We start from the raw sequence: 19,196 nt of genomic DNA, 5'->3' as shown, positions 1-19,196 counted from the left end.
AGTTCTCTTCCTGCATACAGTAGGTGCCCACTTAGCACAGGACACATGGATCTCAGCAGTGCCCACATTCCCAGCCAGAGACACATCCTGAGGAGCAGAGGTTGCTGTGCACTTGGGTGATTGAGAGTTCAGATGCTGGAGTTTGATATGTGTTCAAATCCTTGCTCTGCTACTTGCATAGCTATGGGGCTTTAGACAAGGTCATATACCTCTCTCTCCATTCCTTCCATCAGTAAAACAGGGGTACTTAGGGCATTTGCCTCTTAGGGCTTCTGAGAAAATCATGTACCCTAGGACAGAGGGTTTTTTTGTTTTTTTTTTTGTTTGTTTGTTTTGTTTTGTTTTTTTGTTTTTTTTTTTTTTGTGATTTTACTTATTTATATATTTAGTAGCTTGGGGAATTGAACTTAGGACTTCATGCATTCTCTGGCTGAGCCATGCCCCTATCCTCTTACTCTGAGAGTCTAAGCAAATGCTTCAAATATCAAGTCCTGCCCTTAGCTCCTCACTGGGGGATTCTAGACAGGTGCTCTACCACTGAGCCACACTCCAGCCCCTCACTGGGGGATTCTAGGCAGATGCTCTACAATTGAACCACACTCCATGAGATTCTAGATAAGAGCTCCACCACTGAGCTACATTCCCAGTTGAAGAAGGGGTATTTCTTGCTACAGGAAGTGACCCTCAGCCTGGGGCAGAAGACTTCTCCCCTGCTCTGGTTGCCCTCTACCTTCACACAGCTTAGCCTTTTAGACCTGCCCCAGGGCCTGCTCTTTTCTATCTCCCTTCATCCAGCTTTCTGCTTTCCTTCATTGATGGTAAAGCATTGTAAAATCCTCTCATCCCTAAGTTTTTCTTGTTACCACCTGGGAGACAGACTCTGTGATTGCCAGTCTTCTCTCTGGTTCTGCAACTGCACAACTTTTCCCAAAGAGGGACCTTTGTACAGGTCTTCTTATTCTGGGCCAGGAATATTTGGTTCTGCTCCCCCACCCCCTTTTGAGTTCAGGTCTCACTGTGTAGCCCAGACTGGCCCGAACTCATAGATGTTTGCCTGCCTCTGCTTGCTGAGTGCTGGGACTAACAGCATGCACCGCCATGCCCAGTGGTTCTGCCCTTTGTATGTACATGCATTCATTTGTTGGTTTTTGCATTATTTTGAAGATCTCTTTTTGTCTTTATTTATGGGACCGTATGCTGTGGGTGTGCAGGTCCAGCACAGAGGCCAGGATAGAGTTTGGGATTCCCTGGAGCTGGAGTTACAGCAGTTGTGAGCTGCCCAATGTGGGTCCTCCGAAACAGCGGTAAAAGCTCCCAACCCCTGAGCCATCTCTTTAGCCCCTGCTTTGTTTATTGGAGACAAAGTCTCATCTGTCCCAGGCTTGCCTTAGATTTATAGAGTCCCGGCCTTGAATTTTTGCTCCTCCTGCCTACAACTCCCCAGCAGCTGGGGTGACAGGTGTGCCACCCTCCAGGGTTATATGGTGTTGGGGATAGACTCAGGGCTCATCCATGTTAGGCCAGCACTTCACCAAACGAGGCACAACCCCAGCTCTGCTTTTGTGTTTTCATTTTGGTTATTATCCTTTTCTTTTTAAGACAAGGTCTCATGTACTTCAGGCTGGCCTCAGAGTTAATATGTGGCTGGTCTTTTACCAGTGGATGACAGGTATGCACCACCGTGTGCTTTGTCCATGCATTGTGTGTCTGAGGGGCGCACCGTCTTCTGTAAAGACAGTTTACCCTGCTCCCAGATCTGCTTCTCCAAAGCATAATTACAGTTGTGCTGACACCTCCACTCCTCTTGTTCAGTACAAAGTCTAAGCACTATCTGGCTTTTGGAGCCCATATAATTGTCTGGGCCTTGCCTTGTATGGAACTGGCTCTCCTCTGAATCTCTGTCTCTGTCTTGTCTGTCTGTATCTCTTTTCTTTCCTCTCTCTCTCTCTCTCTCTCTCTCTCTCTCTCTCTCTCTCTCGATGGCCAGACTTCACATACCTCCACTGAGGTCACCTCAGTTCTCTTTATTAGCTGAAGTAATAGGCATGGCTTTTTGAACCCAGCTGTTATAGAAGGGACACAGAGTTGAAAGAGGGTTCCCTTTGATGCCCATTGTTGGGAGTTTTTGTTGTTTTGAGACAGAATCTCATGTAGCACAATTTTGCTGCATCCTGAGGCTAGCCTGCATCAAGAGGCTAGCCTGATTGTCTTTTCCAAGCAAGTCCTGGGGTTACAGGTGTGTAACACCATGGCTGGTGTGGTGTGTGTGTGTGTGTGTGTGTGTGTGTGTGTGTGTGTGTGAATTCTGTCTTCCTCAATCACTGTCCATTTTATGTTTTATTTATTTTGTGTTCATGTGGTTATGGGTGGGTATGTATATGCATGGCTACATATGGAGGTCAGAGGACAATTTGCCCTGATCAGGTCTTTCAGTCTGCCATGTGGATCCCAGGGGTTAAAGTCAGGTCGTCGGTCTTGGTAGCAAACCCCTTTACCCACTGAGCCATCTTGCTGGCCCTTCACCCTATTTTTGAGACAGGGCATCATACTTAACCTGGCCCTCACTGACTCAGTAAGGCCGGCTAACCATCTAGCCCCACGGTCCTCCTGTCCTCCCAAGTGCTGCAGTCACAGGCACAAGCTGCTCTTTGACATGGATGCTGGGGATTGGAGCTCCGGTCCTCATGTTTGTGTGGCAAACAATTTGCTGAGGGAACCACCTCCATAGCCCCACTGTGTCTGGCTTCTCTTGAGAAAGTTTTGTCCCGGGGATCACAGCCTCATTCGGTTAAGTAAAGGGAGACCTCAGCCACATTTGTCTGTTGTGTATTTATTTGTGTGCTTGTGTTTGTGTGCACGCATGTGCGTGCTTATGTGCACTCCCACATACTATGGTATGCCTGTGGAGGTCACAGAACAGCTTTGGAAAGTTGTTTCCCTTTCTACCAGGTGGGTGCTGGGGATCGAACTGAATTCATCAGACCTGGAAGCCAGTACTCTCCCCTCTGAGCCATCTCACTGTCCTGCCAACTGCAAAAGGACATTTCAGAGTAGGAGAATGAAACTTAGAAGAATTACAGGGGCCAGGGCCACCCTAGCCCCTGGAGGGTGCAGCCGGCCGGCAGCCCAGCTCCTCTTGTTTCTCTCTGGATGTTGGTTTCATTTTCTCTACCCTTAAATTAACCTGGCCTCTCTGCCTCATCTTTTCCTTGACTCATGAGTATGGCCTGGCCCAGTGTGACCGTTCCAAATGCTGGTTTCAGCTCCTGTTTATAGGCTTCTCCTGGTGGTATCCCCCTTAGTCCTGGGTTGCCAGAGAGACCGAATGAGGGGGCTATCCCATCTGCTCAGCTGGTGGTAGACTGGGGCTGGGAATAGCTGGTATAGTCTGTCAGTCAAGTTTTTTGGTGCATGAAGGGGTGTGTGTGTGTGTGTGTGTGTGTGTGTGTGTGTGTGTGTGCGTGCATGCATGTGTCTGTGTGTGTGTGTCTGGAGAACTGGGGGAGGGCATGGCTGTGCATAGGAGCTGGTGGCAATGATTGGGGAGGCAGAGTGGTGGACAGTTTTCACTGTGTGTCACCAGGTACTGTGTGGTGTTCCAGTCCACAGCACTGTGACTTAGGTAAACCTTCTCAGCCTTGGCCCAGGAGGAGGGGACGCCCTCTCCTCCTGAGAGCTGGATACTGGAGGTGGGTCCAGCTGCAGCACCCATTGTGTTCCGAGGCCCTAGAGCCTCCGTTGATCCCATCTGCCTGGTCTTCACAGTGAGACACGAACTGTAAGGGTTGCCTTCCAGAGTGCTGAGAAAGGCTAATGTCTTTCAGAGCAGGAGGCTGAAGAAGCCATAAATACAGGGCTTGCCCTGGTCTCTGCCCTACAGCCTTGCAAGATAGGTGTGAGCTTGGCAGCTGACCCACACTTCTTGCACCCCACTAGAGGATTCTAGTTGGGCACTCACCACAGTTTCATGTCCCCCACCTCTCTCGGGGGAATAGTAGGAGGGTGCTCTGCCAGCAAAATGCACCTCCAGCCCAGATGATAATCGTTGGATTTTTTTTTTCTTCTTATATGTGTATGAATGTTTTGCCTGCGTGCCTATCTGTGCACCAGGTTCATGAAGTGCCTGTGGAGGCCAGAAGATGGCATCAGATTCCCTGAAACTGGAGTTAACAATTGTGAGGCGCCATGTGGGTACTGTGAATTGAACCCAGGACTTCTGGAAGAGCAGCCAGTGCTCTTAACCACTGAGCAACCTCTCCAGAACCACATCCTTAAAGACAAACAAACAAACAAACAAACACAAATAACAACAAGGTCCCATGTCACCCAGGTTGGTCTCAACCTCTCTATGTAGTGGAGGATGACCTTGAACTCCTGATCCCCCTACCAATTGCAGGCATTTACCTGTGTGTAAGGCCAAGCCCATGTGGTCCTGAGGATGGAACCTAGGACTTTTTGTGTGCATTAAACCAGGTCTCTACCAACTGAGCCACATCCCCACCTCCCAAAGTTCTTTAATGAAGTCTTTAAGCGTGGGGTTTTGAGCTTTGTGCTCGGCGCTGTCCTCGGTCCTGAGACGCACACAGTGAATAAGATTTGCACACACTCTCCCCACCCCTCTGCTCCCTGTGAGAAGTGGGAGAGGGCATTTCAGGCACCGAGTACCACTTTGCAGAAAGCCTGGACATGAATAAGACAGTACATGTGTGTGGTGGGTGCTTGGCATGCAGCCTCCATTGGTAGCTAGGGTGAGGCTGCCTTTTTGGAAACAACAGTAGATAATACTGACTTGGTACCTTGCTGGTGGTGACTGAGCTTATCTCCGGGAGTCACTGTATTCTGTTCTTTTCTCTCTTCCATCCTCTTCTCCTTAGTACCAGTGGGCTTTAGTATCAGATGTGTGGGTAGTACTCTTGAATGTTTTACTGCCAAGTTTCTCTTTCTCCTGGCTGTCCCATCCTTCCTGCATGGCCTCCCCTTGTCTGGCTGAAGTCTCTCTTGCTGTTCCAGAGCCAGACTCCATCATCAGTTGTCTCTTCTTCCTGTCCTTTGCCTGTTCAGGATGTTGCCAGAATGGGAGAGGATGCTGGGGTGTTGGCACAAAGGCCTGCTGCGGGGAAGCGGGGTACAGTAGAAGATACTCATTCCATACAGTGCCACCTTAGGCCAGACTCTGACCCTGCCTGCCTCATCCTACCCTCGGGAAGTCAGTGTTGGGAGAGACACACACTAACTACATAGATCCATAAGACAGGCTCACTCGTTTACAGCTGGGGCCATCTGATGGTACCTAGAACCCAGGGAATTTCCTAGGATTTAGTCATCCAGCCCTTTCCTGTAATCCCAGTTAGACAAATATACAGAGAGATTTTAGGACGAAGAGGAGTGTGTGTATGTGTGTATGTGTATGTGTGTGTGTGTGTGTGAGAGAGAGAGGTGTACATGTTTGTGCAGATGTGTGAATATGTGTGGGGACCAGAGTAGAGCCTTAGATATCTCTTTCCACCTTTTAATTTTTTTCATTTATATTTTATCTATGAGTGCTCTGCATGTACACCTGCATAGCAGAAAAGAGCATCAGATTCTATTATAGATGGCTGTGAGCCACCATGTGATTGCTAGGAATTGAACTCTGTGTCTCTGGAAGAGCAGCCAGGGCTCTTAACTATGGAGCCATCTCTCCAGCCCCACCTTATCTATCTATCTGTCTATTTTCTGAGACACAGTTTCTTTGTGTAACATCCCGAGTTGTCCTGAAACTCTCTCTGTAGACCAGTCTGGCCTCAAACTCACAGAGACCCACCTACCTCTGCCTCCTGAGTGCTGGGATTAAAGGTGTATGCTACCATGCCTGGCTCTCTGCCTTTTTTTTTTTTTTAATGCATTATTATATTGGGGGGGGGCTAAAGAGTTGTATCAGCTCTGGCTGCTCTTGCTGGCGACCCAAGTTTGATTCCCAGCACCAACATAGTGGTTCATAACCATCCATTACTCCATGATCTAACACCCTCTTCTGACATCTGTGGGCATCAGACACATGTGGTACACATACATACATATGGATAAGATTCATGTGAAATAAAATGAATTAAGTTGTTTGCTATTATTCTATTTCTTTGCTTTTTTCTTTCCTTTTCTTTCTTTCTTTTTTCTTTTTTTTTTTTTTTTTTGGACAGTCTGACTATGTAGCCTTAGCTGGCCTCTCTGTCATGGAGAGAGAGAGAGAGTGTGTGTGTGTATTGGTGCTCTTGGAGGCCAAAAAGAGACCATCAGATCCCTAGAGCTGCAGTTAAGTTACAGGTTGTTGTGAAGTGCCAAGTGTGGGTTCTGGGAGCTGAACTCAAGTCCTCTGGAAGAACAGCAAGTGCTTTTAACTGCTGAGGCATCTCTCCAGCCCAGTTTTAACAATTTAAAAAAATTGTTATTTTCTGTGTGTGTAATGTTGCATAATGTGTGTATGTGTAGGCAATTATGTATGGTGTATGTGTGTGATCATGCATAGTGTGTGTGTGATCATGCATAGTGTGTGTTGTATGTTTATGTGGGCAATCATGCATGGTGTATGTTGTGTGTGTGTGCAATCATGCCTGGTGTGTGTTGTGTGTGTGATCATGCATAGTGTGTGTATGTATGTGTGTGCAATCATGCATGGTGTGTGTTATGTGTGTGTGCAATCATGTGTGTTGTGTGTTGTGTGTGTGCAATCATGCATGGTGTGTGGTGTGTGTGTGCAATCATACGTGGTACATGTTGTGTGTGTGTGTGTGTGTGTGTGTGTGTGTGTGTGTGTGCGTACACACAGGTATCATTATGCATCTTTGGAGGTCAGAGAATGCTCTTTGGAGTTGGTTTTCTCCTTCCACCTTTGTTTGCATGGGTTCTGGGAACTGAACTCAGGTAACCAGGTTTGCATAGCAAATGCCTTTATCCCCTCAGTCTTCCCACTGGCCTGTCAGGTGGTTTAAAACAACAACAACAACAACAAAAACTGTTTTGTACTGACTATAACCTTACATACAAAAGCCCACATGGTACTTCATGCCTGTAATGCCATCACTCAGGAGGTGGAGGCAGGAGGATCAGAAGTTCAAACAATGAGTTTGAAGCCAGATCTGGCTGTAAGAAACACTGTCTCAAAACAAACAAAAACAACAACAAAACACAAACCCCAAAGTTGTGCCAGGTGTGATGGCCCATGCCTTTTATCCTAGCACTGGGAAGGAAGAAGCAGACAGCCTGATCTACATGAGTTCCAGGACAAGCCAGGGATACATAAAGAGACCTGTCTAACAAAAAGAAAGGAACAGCATTGGCGGTTGACTGTGGGGGCCCGGTCTTCCCTGCTCGCTCTCCCAGCTTCATCCACTCCCCTCCCTGAAGTCACATCTCTGTTGTGTCTGGTTGCCCCCCACTCTGCTTTCATACTCTCTCCCAGAGCCTCGCTCTTGTCTCTGCCACCATCGTCACTCTCCACGTGGTGCTCTGGCTCTTGGCACTCTCAAGGAGGCCCAAGACCCCAGTCAGGGTCCTCACCCCCATAATTTGCACATACCTGCCATGGACTTGCTAGTATTAACACAGCCATGCAAGTATTGGGCCCGGCTGTTCCCCGCATCCTGTGCCTGATGGCCCTGGGGACCAGGGGGAGGGAGGAGGGTGGAGATGAGGGCCCAGGCAGATGGACGCCTCTCTCTGGTTCTCCTAGGCCTGAGGCCCAGCTGGTTTGAAGTCTGGAAGTTGGCAAGACTCACTGGGAGGGACCGTCCCAGCCTTGCCCTCCGTTTGTCTGCAGCCAGCCGGGAGGTCATGGACTCCGGTGACCTCTCAGTGACCCACAGCAACTTGCCATGTTCCCTGACCCTCAGCCAGATGTAATCAGAATGGTGTCCTGGGCCTGTAATCTTAGCACTGGGGTGGAGTGGGGGGAAGAGGCAGGGAGATGGAAAGTTTGGGAACAGCCTGGGCTATATATCAAATACCAAAAGAAGGGGGCTTTAAGCTGCTTCCACAGGTAAAAGGGGGCTTGCTGCCAAGCTCAGTCACCTGGGTTTGATCCCCAGAGCTTTCTTGTGGAAGGAGATAAATGAACACCCTCCCTGTTTGTCACCCTTCACATGTGAACATGCATGAACACCCCCTACCCATAAATATTTAAAAACTGAAAGAGAGGAGGGTGGGCTTGGCTAACCTCATTAGTAGCATCCTTCTGAGGAACTATCTCCAGGCAGAAGCGCCCAATGAATGAGCCAGGGCCAGGGGCTTAGCTGGAATTCTGGGCCGGGGTGCCTGTGTCCTGGTGCCCTTCGTCCTGCCCAGGGACCGCATTTTTGCCGGGGAGTTGGGCTTTCCATTGTTCCACTTGGCACCGTCCCCTCTCTAGGACACCACCAATTCACTGGGTCAGCATCCTGGGCCTCGTTTCCTCTGCTGGAGCTGTGGCCGGTCACCCCCAGGCAGCTGAAATGGAAACCCTGAAACAGAGCTCCAGTTTCTTTCCAGGAAATAGCAGTTGAGGGCAGCACAGTGGGGCCTGATGCTCCAGTTGGACCTGAGTTCCCAGACAGCGCTCCTCAGCACGGAGCCATGGGAGAGTTGGGACATGGCACTTGGCGGCTGTGTCGAGTACCTGGGCTACTCCTGGGGTTACATCTTCCTAACTCAGACATCACACCCCACACCCTGCCAGGACAGCCATACTTAGACCCCAGCTTTGTTTGCTTCTTTTTTTTTTTTTTTTTTTTTGGTTTTTTGAGACAGGGTCTTTCGTCTTTCTGTGGCTTTGGAGCCTGTCCTGGAACTAGCTCTTGTAGACCAGGCTGGTCTCGAACTCACAGAGATCTGCCTGCCTCCGCCTCCTGAGTGCTGGAATTAAAGGCATGCACCACCACCGCCCGGCTTTTCTTTTCTTTTTTGGAGACAGGATTTTTCTGTGTAGCCCTGGCTGCCCTGGAACTCACTCTATAGACCAGGCTGGCATCAAACTCATAGAGGTCTGCCTGCCCCTGCCTTCCCAGTGTTGGAATTGAAAGTGTGCATTACTGAACTGGTTTATAATTTTATAATTGTTTTTGTAGCACAGGCTGGCTTCAAACTCACTATGTGGCTGAGGTTAACCCTGAACTTCTGACCCTCCTGCCACCCCCCCCCCCAGATTTTGGGATTACAGGTGTGCATAACCACCTGGTTTATGCAGTGCAGGGGATCAAACTCAGAGCTTCATGCACTTTACCCACCCAGCTTGGTTATTTTTTATTTTATTTTAATTTTATTATATTTTAGTGTGTGTGTGCACACGCGCTAGGCCATTTTGCCTACCTGGAACTCCAAATCTTCCTTCCTCCTCCACCTCTTTTGTGCTGGGATCACTGTGCTGACCACGCCTGCTACCTATATCCCATTGTACAGGTGATAACCCTGGGACTGTCACCTGGCTTCATGTCCCAAGGCCTTTGGAGTGAGACTGGGTTTAGGCCTCAGGCTGCACAAGACCTTACTTCATGGCCTCCACCATTGGCTGTACTGTGGCCAGAGGCCCTGTTACCATGTCACAGCTTTCCCAAGTTCCACCCTCCCCCCCACCCCCCCTACCAGTTTTCTGTCTCAGAGCAGGGCTGAGTCACTGAGGGCCAGCTCAGCCCTTTGCCTCCTCTCCTCTTCCTGCTACCAATCTCCCCTCCCCCTCCCCCTTCCGGTCCCCTCCAGTCCCCTGGCTGGGATAGTTGGGACTGGCTGAATGCCGGCTTGGTTCCTTTCTGCCAGCTCCATGCTCTCTTTTGTTAGTTGAAGCAAGCAGGCACTGTCTCTTGAGGTCAGGGTCTTGGAAATATTGTTTTAGGGCAGGGCCACCAGGCTGGGAGCTAGGGAAGATCTAGCCTGCCCTGGGGGCTGTTTCAGCCTAGCCGCTCCACTGTGACATTGATGGAAACCATGAAGTTGAGTTTATCTTTCTAGCTCCTGCCTCTGTAAATGTATTCTTTCTTTAAAAAAAAAAAAAAAGATGTATTATACTTTATTTTTGTGTGTGGCCACATGTATGTTGCAGAGTTGGTCTCTCTTGGGACCTGGGGATTGAACTGGGGTCCTCAGGCTTGGCAGCAGGCACCTTTACTGCTGAACACTCTCTAGCATCTGTTCTTTCCTTTTCTTTTCTTCTCCTTTTTTCCTTCTTCCTTCCCCCTCTTTACTAATGGCCTCCGTTTCTCTCTACCCCTCCCCTCCCTCCAGTTCCGTGTGTGTGTGTGTGTGTGTGTGTGTGTATGTGTGCGTGCCTGTGTGTGTGCCTGTGTGCCTGTGTGTGTGTGTGTATGGTCCCAGTGCACATGTAAGCACCTGTGTGTGGAGGTCAGGGATCAACTCTGAATGTCGTTTCTTCTTTGTTTCTTGAGACAGGCCTGGGATCACCAAGAAGGCTAAGTTGGCTGGCCTGGGAACCCACCTATCTCTGCCTTCCCAGGATTGGTGTTACATGCATGTATCACTGTTAGTCACTGTCCTATTGCTGTGAAGAGTCACCATGGCCAGGACGACCCTACAAAAGAAAACATTTAACTAGGGGCTTGCTAGCAGTTCCAGAGCTTTGACTTCTTATCAGCATGGTGCGTGCAGGCTTGGTACTGGAGAAGTAGCTAAGAGCAACACCCTGACCCACAGAGACAGAGAGACAACACACGCAGGGACTGGGCCTGGTGTGGGCTTTTGAAACCTCAAAGCCCGCCCCACAGTGACACGCTTCCTCTAATGAGGCCACACCTCCTTAACCCTTCTCAAGTAGTGTTATTCCCAGGAGACTAAACATTCAAATATATGATGAGCCTGTGGAGGCCATTATTATTCACACCACCACAGTCATCATGCCTGACTCTTTACTATGAGTTCTGGGGATTGAACTCGGGGCCCCAAGCACTGTACCAACTGAGCCATTTCTCCAGCCCCCTTTTCTTTTGCCGAGATAGGCTCTCACTACACAACCTAGGCTGGTCTAAAGCTCCATCCTCCTGCCTCTGCTCCTACATGCTGTGATAACAGGTGTGGCCCCTCACACCCAGCTGTTTCTGAACTTTTCTCAGCTGTAATATTCTACTTATTAAATGCCCACTATTTACTCAGCAGACTTGGGAATAGCCAGCCACATCTGTGCAAGGTGTGCTGTACAATAGATATGCATAGTAGGTGCAGTATGGCACACAGTAGTTTTGCTGGGATCATCAAGAATGGTAGGGAAATTAAGGGAGCCTCCTTTGAGAAGATGGTTGCAGGGGCCCGGGGCTTGGAAGGCCTTCATTCTTGCTGCGGGGCTGTTGGGGTGCCCTCAGGTAGGGTTTCCCGTCGTGGGATTCGGGTCTAACACTTTGACAGGTGGTTTCTCGCAGAGGAGAAACTGAGGTCTCTGATTTGAGGTTTCTCAAGGCTCCCAGGAGGTCAGAGTGCAGACAGAGAAGGGCAGCCGACTCTCCTAGGCTCACCACGTATTTCCAGGGCCAGTGGTCCCAAGAGGCTACCTGGAAGAATGCTATTGTTGGGCCAACTTTCTTCTGGGTGAGGTGCAACTTGTGGAGAAAAATTTCAAGAGCCCATTTTGAGGATGTAGTCCTGTAATTTAGTTATTCAGAGCTTGAGGCAGGAGGATAATAAGCTCAAGGCCAGCCTGAGCAACTCAGACTATCTCACATAAAAAGTGGAAAGAGGGCAAGAGCATATAGCTCAGCAATGAAACATTTTCCTACAGTCCCTCCCACACACTCCAGTGAAGAGCTGGGGTGTGACTCAGAGGAAGAGCACCTGCCTAGAATCCCCCAGTGAGGTGCTGGGGTGTGGCTCAATGGTAGAGCACCTGCCTAGAATCCCCCAGTGAGGTGCTGGGGTGTGACTCAGTGGTAGAGCACCTGCCTAGAATCCTCCAGGGAGGGGCTGGGGTGTGGCTCAGTGGTAGAGCACTTGAACAGCATGTGAATGACCTCGGGTTAATACCTACATAACAAAACAACAAGCAAGCAATTGCAACACCCATCAGCTGTTGAACGCATGACTGAGAGACATTCTGAGATGCCCAAGCTTTTCTGTGAAGAGAATTTTGTATGGATTTCTATATTAGTGCTATCCCCTACTCTCTCTCTCTCTCTCTCTCTCTCTCTCTGTGTGTGTGTGTGTGTGTGTTTCCTTCTCTTCCTTTTTTGTCCCCCTTCCGTCTGCTCTTTGTTGGCTTTTTTTGATTCAGGGCCTTGCTCTGTATCCCAGGGTGACTTCACACTTGGAGCAATCCTCCTGCCTCAGCCTCCCAAGTGCTGGGATTAAAGGAGTGAACTGGCAGCTCATTTCTTTCCTTTTAGATCTTTTCTGGTACATGTGGTGTTGCCCTTCAGATAGGTGTAGGCCACGTGAACAAGTGTGATTGATGGAGGGAAGAACCCTGCTCTGCCTTCCGTGGTGGCCTGGCTCACCAGCTAACTGGCCCACATCCAGGCGGCCCCAAAGCAAGGGTCATCTCTGTCTACAATGGCCCAGTGTAGCAGAGCTTAGTGATGCACACTGGTAATCACAACACTCCGGAGACTGGATTAGGGTTAGCAGATCCAATCTAGGATATGCAGTGAGACACCCTGTCAGAAATAACGAATCAAAGGAGGACAGTGCCCGTGAAGTTCACATAGAGTCCTGAGTTCCATTCCTGGGTCTGAGTAAATCAGGCGTGGTGGCTTGCATCTGTAACTCCCACCCAAAGGAGATAGAAACAGGAGCTCACTGTCTTTCTCTACTGTATAATGAGTTTGAGGCCAGCCTGGGCTACAGCGATACCCTATCTCAAACGAAACAGAGAGGACATGTTGCCATCCTTTGGTGAGACTTTGTCAGTTTCAGGACCACTGGGACCAGCCGAGTTCCCGTGTCCTAGTGAAGGCATTATGACTCTATCCCTCTCGTGTTCTGTCCACAGGTGACCAAGGATGGCAGAGAGGATGTGACCGCCATCTACCTTTGTCCGCCCTCCTAGTGGCGCCACCATGCAGAAGCCCAGTGGCCTGAAGCCCCCTGGCCGAGGGGGCAAGCACTCCAGTCCTGTGGGCAGGCCGTCCATCGGATCAGCTTCGTCCTCTGCGGTGGCATCAGCCAGTGGCTCCAAGGAAGGTCTGTGGGGCCAAGAGTGAGAAGGGGGCTGCAGCATGGGGACTTTTCCTGAGGACACAAGAGCAAAGCTGTATCCCACTCAGATAGAGGACATCAGCAACGGGCCAAAATAAGGATTCCACCAAAGTCCATGATGAGCCAGTGCATTTATTGGGGTTACTTACAGCAGTGTGGGTAACTCAGAGATAACTGTGCCACTTACAGGGCTCAGAAATTCATCGTGTAGCTCAGGCTGGAGTACCAGTGTGCTTATGTGGTGCTGGGGTGGAACCCAGGGCTTTGTGCATGGTGGACAAGCTCTCTACCCATTGAGCCACAGCCATAGCTCCAACAGCAAAATTTGAAGCCACAAGGGATCTCTTAGTTTCTTTTGCTGTTGCTGTGATAAAGTACCCTGGCAGGACTTTAGGGAGAGGGTTGGTGTTGTTTCACAGTTCAAGGAGTCCATCATGGTGGGGAAATCTAGGTGATGGGAATTTGAAATCCGTTGGTCACATCTCGCCCATAATCAAGAAACAGAGGTGTGTACATGTCACTGGATTCCCTCACTGCTCAGGGAATAGTCCCAGCCATTATTAAAATGAGTCTTCCTATAGCAGGTAACAGATTGAGGTAATCCCCACAGGCATGCCCAGAGGCATGTCTCCCGGAGATTCTAGAGTCTGTCAAGTTGACAGTTAACATTCACCATATCCTAGACAGTATACTAGAGTTAGGAATAGTTTGGTTGGTTTTTGAGACAAGGTCTCAGTCGTACAGCTCAAGCTGGCCTTGAATTCATGGTCTTACTGCCTCATCCTTCAGTGAAGTGCTGGGATGATGGGTGAGAGCCACCACACCCAGCTGTTGATTTGACCGTCTGTATCTTTGCAGTGGAAATAGTGATTGTTTCTTCCTTTTCTCTTTGATGCGTTAATACTCAGTGAGAAACGTCTCCACACAGCCCCTACTCACTGTACACTCCACTCAGCATTGTAGGCCTCTGGCCATCTCATTGGTTTGTCTCAGAGGTTTGGAGATAACGAGTTAGAAGTGCAATGCAGCGCAGTTCCCCCTCCAAGATGGCAGATTCCCTCATACTCCGTGGGAGGCATTCCAGAGGAAGCTAGGAGGGTGCACACCTTCAATCCCAGTACTCGGCAAGTAGATCTCTGGAGCTAAAACTTTCTCCCCAAGTTGCTTTTTGTCAGTGTATTTTATCACAGAAATAGGCATGTCACTAGGACACTCGATACCGACCTCCATGCGTGCACACCGTGCCCGTGCACATACAATATGAATATGTACATACACAAAGACAACATCTGTGGAAAGGAGTGGGAACTGAGGTTAGGGAGGGATCAGAGATGAAGGGCAAGGGTTCAGGTGTCTTTGTAACATGGGGAGATCTGTACAGGGTGTGGCCTAGGGGACCCCAAGTATATTAGCTCCACTGTGAGCATAGACTGTCCAGGTTGATGGGAGGACCAAGCCAGTGAGCAAATGAACAATCATACAGGTAAAGGATTCGTGCTCACTGCCTGTCATGGAGAGGCCACAGGGCCTCTGACAGTACTCCAGAGTCATTTCTTAGGAGGAGCTTGAGGGTGCTGAGTATTGGTAGGGTTGAAAAACTGCTTTGTTGGGCTAGTGAGCTCAGTCCCTGGACCCATATGGTACAAGAGAGAAATGATCCTGCAAGATGTCTTCCAACGGCTATGGCACACACCCCAACCCCCATCCCGGTGTTTGAACGCAACCGACATCATACATACATACATATAGCAACAAAGAATCCTGGGAGCTGGTAAGATGGCTCAGTGGTTAAGAGCCCTTGTTCTTGCCGCTTTTGCAGAGAACCCAGGCTCGGCTCCTAACATTTACTTGGTGGCTCACAAGCATCTGTAACCCTAGTTCCAGAGGATCTAATGCCATCTTCTGGTCCTGCACTTGCATATACGTGGTGCACGTACTTAATGCAATAGAGCACTCATATACATGAGATAAAAATAAATAAATATTTAAAAGATTAAGTACAAAGAAACAAGATTAGCCACAGTCTCCCAGCAGGCTGAGCTTACTCCAGCAGTGGTGGTTGTATGGGAGTGAGTAGTTTGGGGAAGTGTACCAGCCAGCCTGGCCCTAGGCCAGGACATGACCTTCAGGGAGAAAGGCCCATTGTCTCTTCTGGGTTCTTTCTTCATTGGCTCTCCTCATCAAGTGAGGCCCCAATTTCTTTTTTTCCAAGTGTCTGGGATTTAATCCAGAGCTTCACACATGCCTAGCCAGTGTTCCTCCACTGAGCCACGCTCCCAGCCTCTCACAGGGGTGGGAGGACTTCTAGGCAGGTGCTCCACCACTGAGCCACACCCTGAGTCTCTCACTGGGGGATTCTAGGCAGGTGCTCTACCACTGAGCCACACCCCGAGTCTCTCACTGGGGGATTCTAGGCAGGAGCTCTACCACTGAGCCACACCCCAGCCCCTCATTGGGGGATTCTAGGCAGGTGCTCTACCACTGAACCACACCCCAACTCTCTCACTGAAGGATTTTAGGCAAAGACAGTACCATACTTTGGGGTCAATGCCAAGAGCCTCGGTAACAAGTGCTAGGGAATAAAGTTAGGGAAAACAGTCCCCATTGCTACTGGCCCTTTAAGTTCCCAGATACCCATGGGACTGGCCATCTGCTCTCTAAAGTGGTGGAGGTGCCAGGCATGGTGGTACATATCTATAATCCCAGCACTCAGACTGAAGCATGTGAGATGAGGGCTAGCCTGAGCTAAATAAGAGACCCTGTCTCAAAAAAAAGTAAACAAACATTGTCTGGAAATTTAGCTTAGTTGGTAGGGTATTGACCCAGCATTCACATGGCTCTGGGTTCCATCTCCAGCACAACATAAACCAGATGTGGTGTACATCTGTCACCCAGTCTGTGGGAAATAGGGGAAGGATTAAGAGTTAAAGGTTATGCTCGAGGCTAGCTCAGGACATATGAGAACCTGTGTCAAAACATATATCAGTCAACAACACAAAGCATCGAGGAAACCGGGAATCTGTGGGGGACACCCAAGATGACTTGAGAGAGCCATGCGCGAATTGGCGCCTGCCTTGGGAAGCAAGGCTGTGGCTCCCTCCCAAGGCATGATGTCAGCTTTGGGCAGAGAGGGTCTGGCACGGGAAACAGCCTGGATGAATGCCATGTGCAGCAGAGGAGGTCTGTATTGGTACCCAGAAGCATGACACAGTATGCAGCAGGGTCCCAGGGAGGAGACTTCAAGGGCAGATATCACCCTGGGATGCAAGTATAGGTGGTTTGAAAGGTGAGCAGATATGGAGCTAAGCAGAGGAGTGTGGATAGGAAGGAGCACCCTGGAGGATGTGCTGGGAGGATTTGTCAGTGGGACCCAGGATAATGGTAGCATCTGTCCTGGGTTGTGACCAGGAGAAAAGGGTTTAAGACTCCAGGCACCTACTGGATGTGGCCTCCAACTCTGTTCTACACTGGGAAGGAAGATTCTATTTGGGTTGCATAAGGTAGTCGTTCTCTGGAGTCTCCTTTTAGTCGTGTGTGTGTGTGTGTGTGTGTGTGTGTGTGTGTGTGTGTGTGTGTACACACGAGAATCCAGGTGTGCACAGCGCAACGCAGAGGTCAGAGGACTGCTTGGGTGTTCATGTAACTTCGGTAGTGAGGGTCTCTCTCTCTCTCTCTCTCTCTCTCTCTCGCTTTTGGAGATAGGCACTTACTGTGTAGTCCTAGCTGGCCTAGAACTCACAGGAGACGGGGTCTCTTATCTACCTGTTGACACCAGGTTAGCCCATGAGCTTCCAGGGATTTTCATGCCTCCATTGCTCATGGTGATGTCCAGGCTCTGAGAGTACAGAGGTGCATGACATGTCCAGCTTTACATGGGTCCTGGGGATTTGAACTCAGGCCCTCATACATGCGTAGCAGATGCTTTACCACTGAACCATCTCCCCAGCCTCTGGAGTCTCTTCCTAATGCAATGCCTAAGAAGTCCCTTCTGGCCCTTGGAAGTTTTGCTGGGAATCTGGGACTTGGTATTGCTAAGCAGAGAATATGGGTCACAGACAACCAATGTGCTTCTATTGTTTAGGCAGGTTATGTTTGTCACTCACCTTGTCACATTTGAATAACCCAGTGAGATAGTTCATCCTACCACTGAGCAATACCCCAGCCCCTCAATGGGGCTTTCTGGGCAAGCACTCTATCAGTGAGCTACATCTGAGCTTGTCAAATAGATGTTTGCTTATTTTAGATATGGTTTTCTAGTATTTATTTTATATGTGTTTTATATGTGTGGGCATGCATGCCACAGCAGGTGTGTGGAGGTCAGATGGTAGCCTGTGAGATTTGGTTCTCTCGTTCCACTGTGTAGGTCCCAGGGATTGACCTTAGGTTGTCGAACATGGCGGCAAGTGCGTCTAACTAAGCCCTGAGCCACCTCACTGACCCCCCTCTTGTTTTTTGGATAGTTTCCCTATGTAATCCAGGCTGGCTGTCTTCCTGCTTCACCCTCCTGGGGACCGAGGTATAGGTTTGCTCCTCCACTCCCTCCCTGCCCATCACTTGAGTGCCTCATCTGAGATGTTGTTTGAATCACTGGAGGACCAGGCCTCTCCGTTTCCCTTAACCACTTTCAATCAGCCAAGGTCAAGAACATTCTTCAAGGCTGGCCCCTCCACTCCCTCCCCTGACCACATCCTAAACTTTTTAATGGTGTCAGGATGGGGAAGCCAAGATGAGCTTTTCTGGGGCTGTGTGGCAGGGGGCAGGGCTGCCTTCTAACACTCCTGACGTTCTGTCCACTATCGATCTGGGAGGCGGGGACCAAGGCCAGCGCCTGCCTGCCTGCCTGCCTGCCGGACCCTATGGTCAGTGCCTGAAGCTTCTCCATGGGGAGCTGGCTCTGCTCATTTCAGGGTAAGAAGCCTATCACATCCCCACCCCCACCCAGGTTCCCCAGCTGTTTGCAGGCCCTGAGTAGGAGGGACAGAGGGGGCTCATGCTGAGCACTCTTGGACCCAGAGTAAGCGGATGGAGGATGCCTTCAGGGAATCAGGGTACAGAGGCAGCTTTAGCTTTGCTGGCTAGGTGCCACAGGGTGGGGGCGTTCAATCTGCAGAGGGCTCTTCTGCTGCAGGAGGGACAGACTCAGCCTTCCTTGAGCTCCATATGCGTGGGAACTGTCCGAAGGCTGATTGAAGGGGGATGTCATTCTGGAGAGGTTCGTTAACCCTTCCTTCATGACCTGTGCCTTTGAGAGCCCCTGGGGAGAGGGAGGGGCTTGGCACAGAAGACCTGCTAGGGACTTCAGGCCATGTATGTCATGTATGTATTTTTCTTTGGCAGGGCTGGGGGGTAGGGTGGGGAGGGGGAGGAACCCCTTAGGATGGACAGTCTGTCTAGAGGCGGGTTGGTGTATATCCAGCTCCCAAAACTGAAGTCCAGTAACCCAGCGGGTAGATTGTGCAAACTAAGAAAGCACAGCACCAAGGAGTTGGAGGAGGGGGAGAGATGTTAAATGGGAGGGAGGCTTTCAGTGGCTGCTGTGTGAGGGGTTGTTGGGAGCTGGCACAGGCAGGCCTCCTTAGGGGCCACCAAGAAGAAATTGCTGTATCCATGGCAGAGTGACTCACCTTACCTGCAGTAGTATTTCTCACTGCCAGATTGCAGGTTCAGCAGCATGTCGTAGATGCGCCTTATTCATAACCCCTCTCGTGTGGACATGGTACTTGTTCATTGTCATATTAAGGGCGCTGAGAAGTCCCGCAGGGAAAGCACCCTTAACCTGTGTAAGGTGTTCCTTATTTGAGCTTAGAAGGTAATTTTATTATCCCACTTCGTAGCATCCTGTTACTAGAGCTGTGTCCCATGGAACATTTAGAGACCTAGCATAGGAGACTTTTCTTCCATCCAAGACCATCAGGGCAGAAGCCAAGTTCATCCCAGAGTTTATAGGCCTGGTAAGGCCTGTGTGCACATGCATGCTGGGGTGCATCTTCACATGTGGGTGTGCCTATATAGGCCCAGGGTTGCCATGGCATTCTTCATCTTGCTTTCACATTGTTCTC

General features: G+C 49.8%; 1 protein-coding gene across 2 annotated transcripts in view; it reads left to right on the top strand.

Annotated features, from left to right (window-relative positions):
• The window catches only part of Clip2 (CAP-Gly domain containing linker protein 2), a 59,038-nt gene that overhangs the window by 1,509 nt on the left and 38,333 nt on the right, over nt 1-19,196 (top strand). For both annotated transcript variants that reach the window (XM_051204846.1, XM_051204845.1), the window contains exon 2: nt 12,932-13,122. In XM_051204846.1, the coding sequence (XP_051060803.1) occupies nt 12,999-13,122 (124 nt within the window). In that variant the 5' untranslated portion in view covers nt 12,932-12,998. The remainder of the gene's footprint in view (nt 1-12,931; nt 13,123-19,196) is intronic.

Source organism: Phodopus roborovskii, unplaced genomic scaffold (assembly GCF_943737965.1).
Source record: "Phodopus roborovskii unplaced genomic scaffold, PHOROB, whole genome shotgun sequence".
NCBI classification, from domain to species: domain Eukaryota; kingdom Metazoa; phylum Chordata; class Mammalia; order Rodentia; family Cricetidae; genus Phodopus; species Phodopus roborovskii.
Note: the sequence above shows the minus strand (reverse complement) of the source record. Positions and strands in the feature narration are given on the sequence as shown.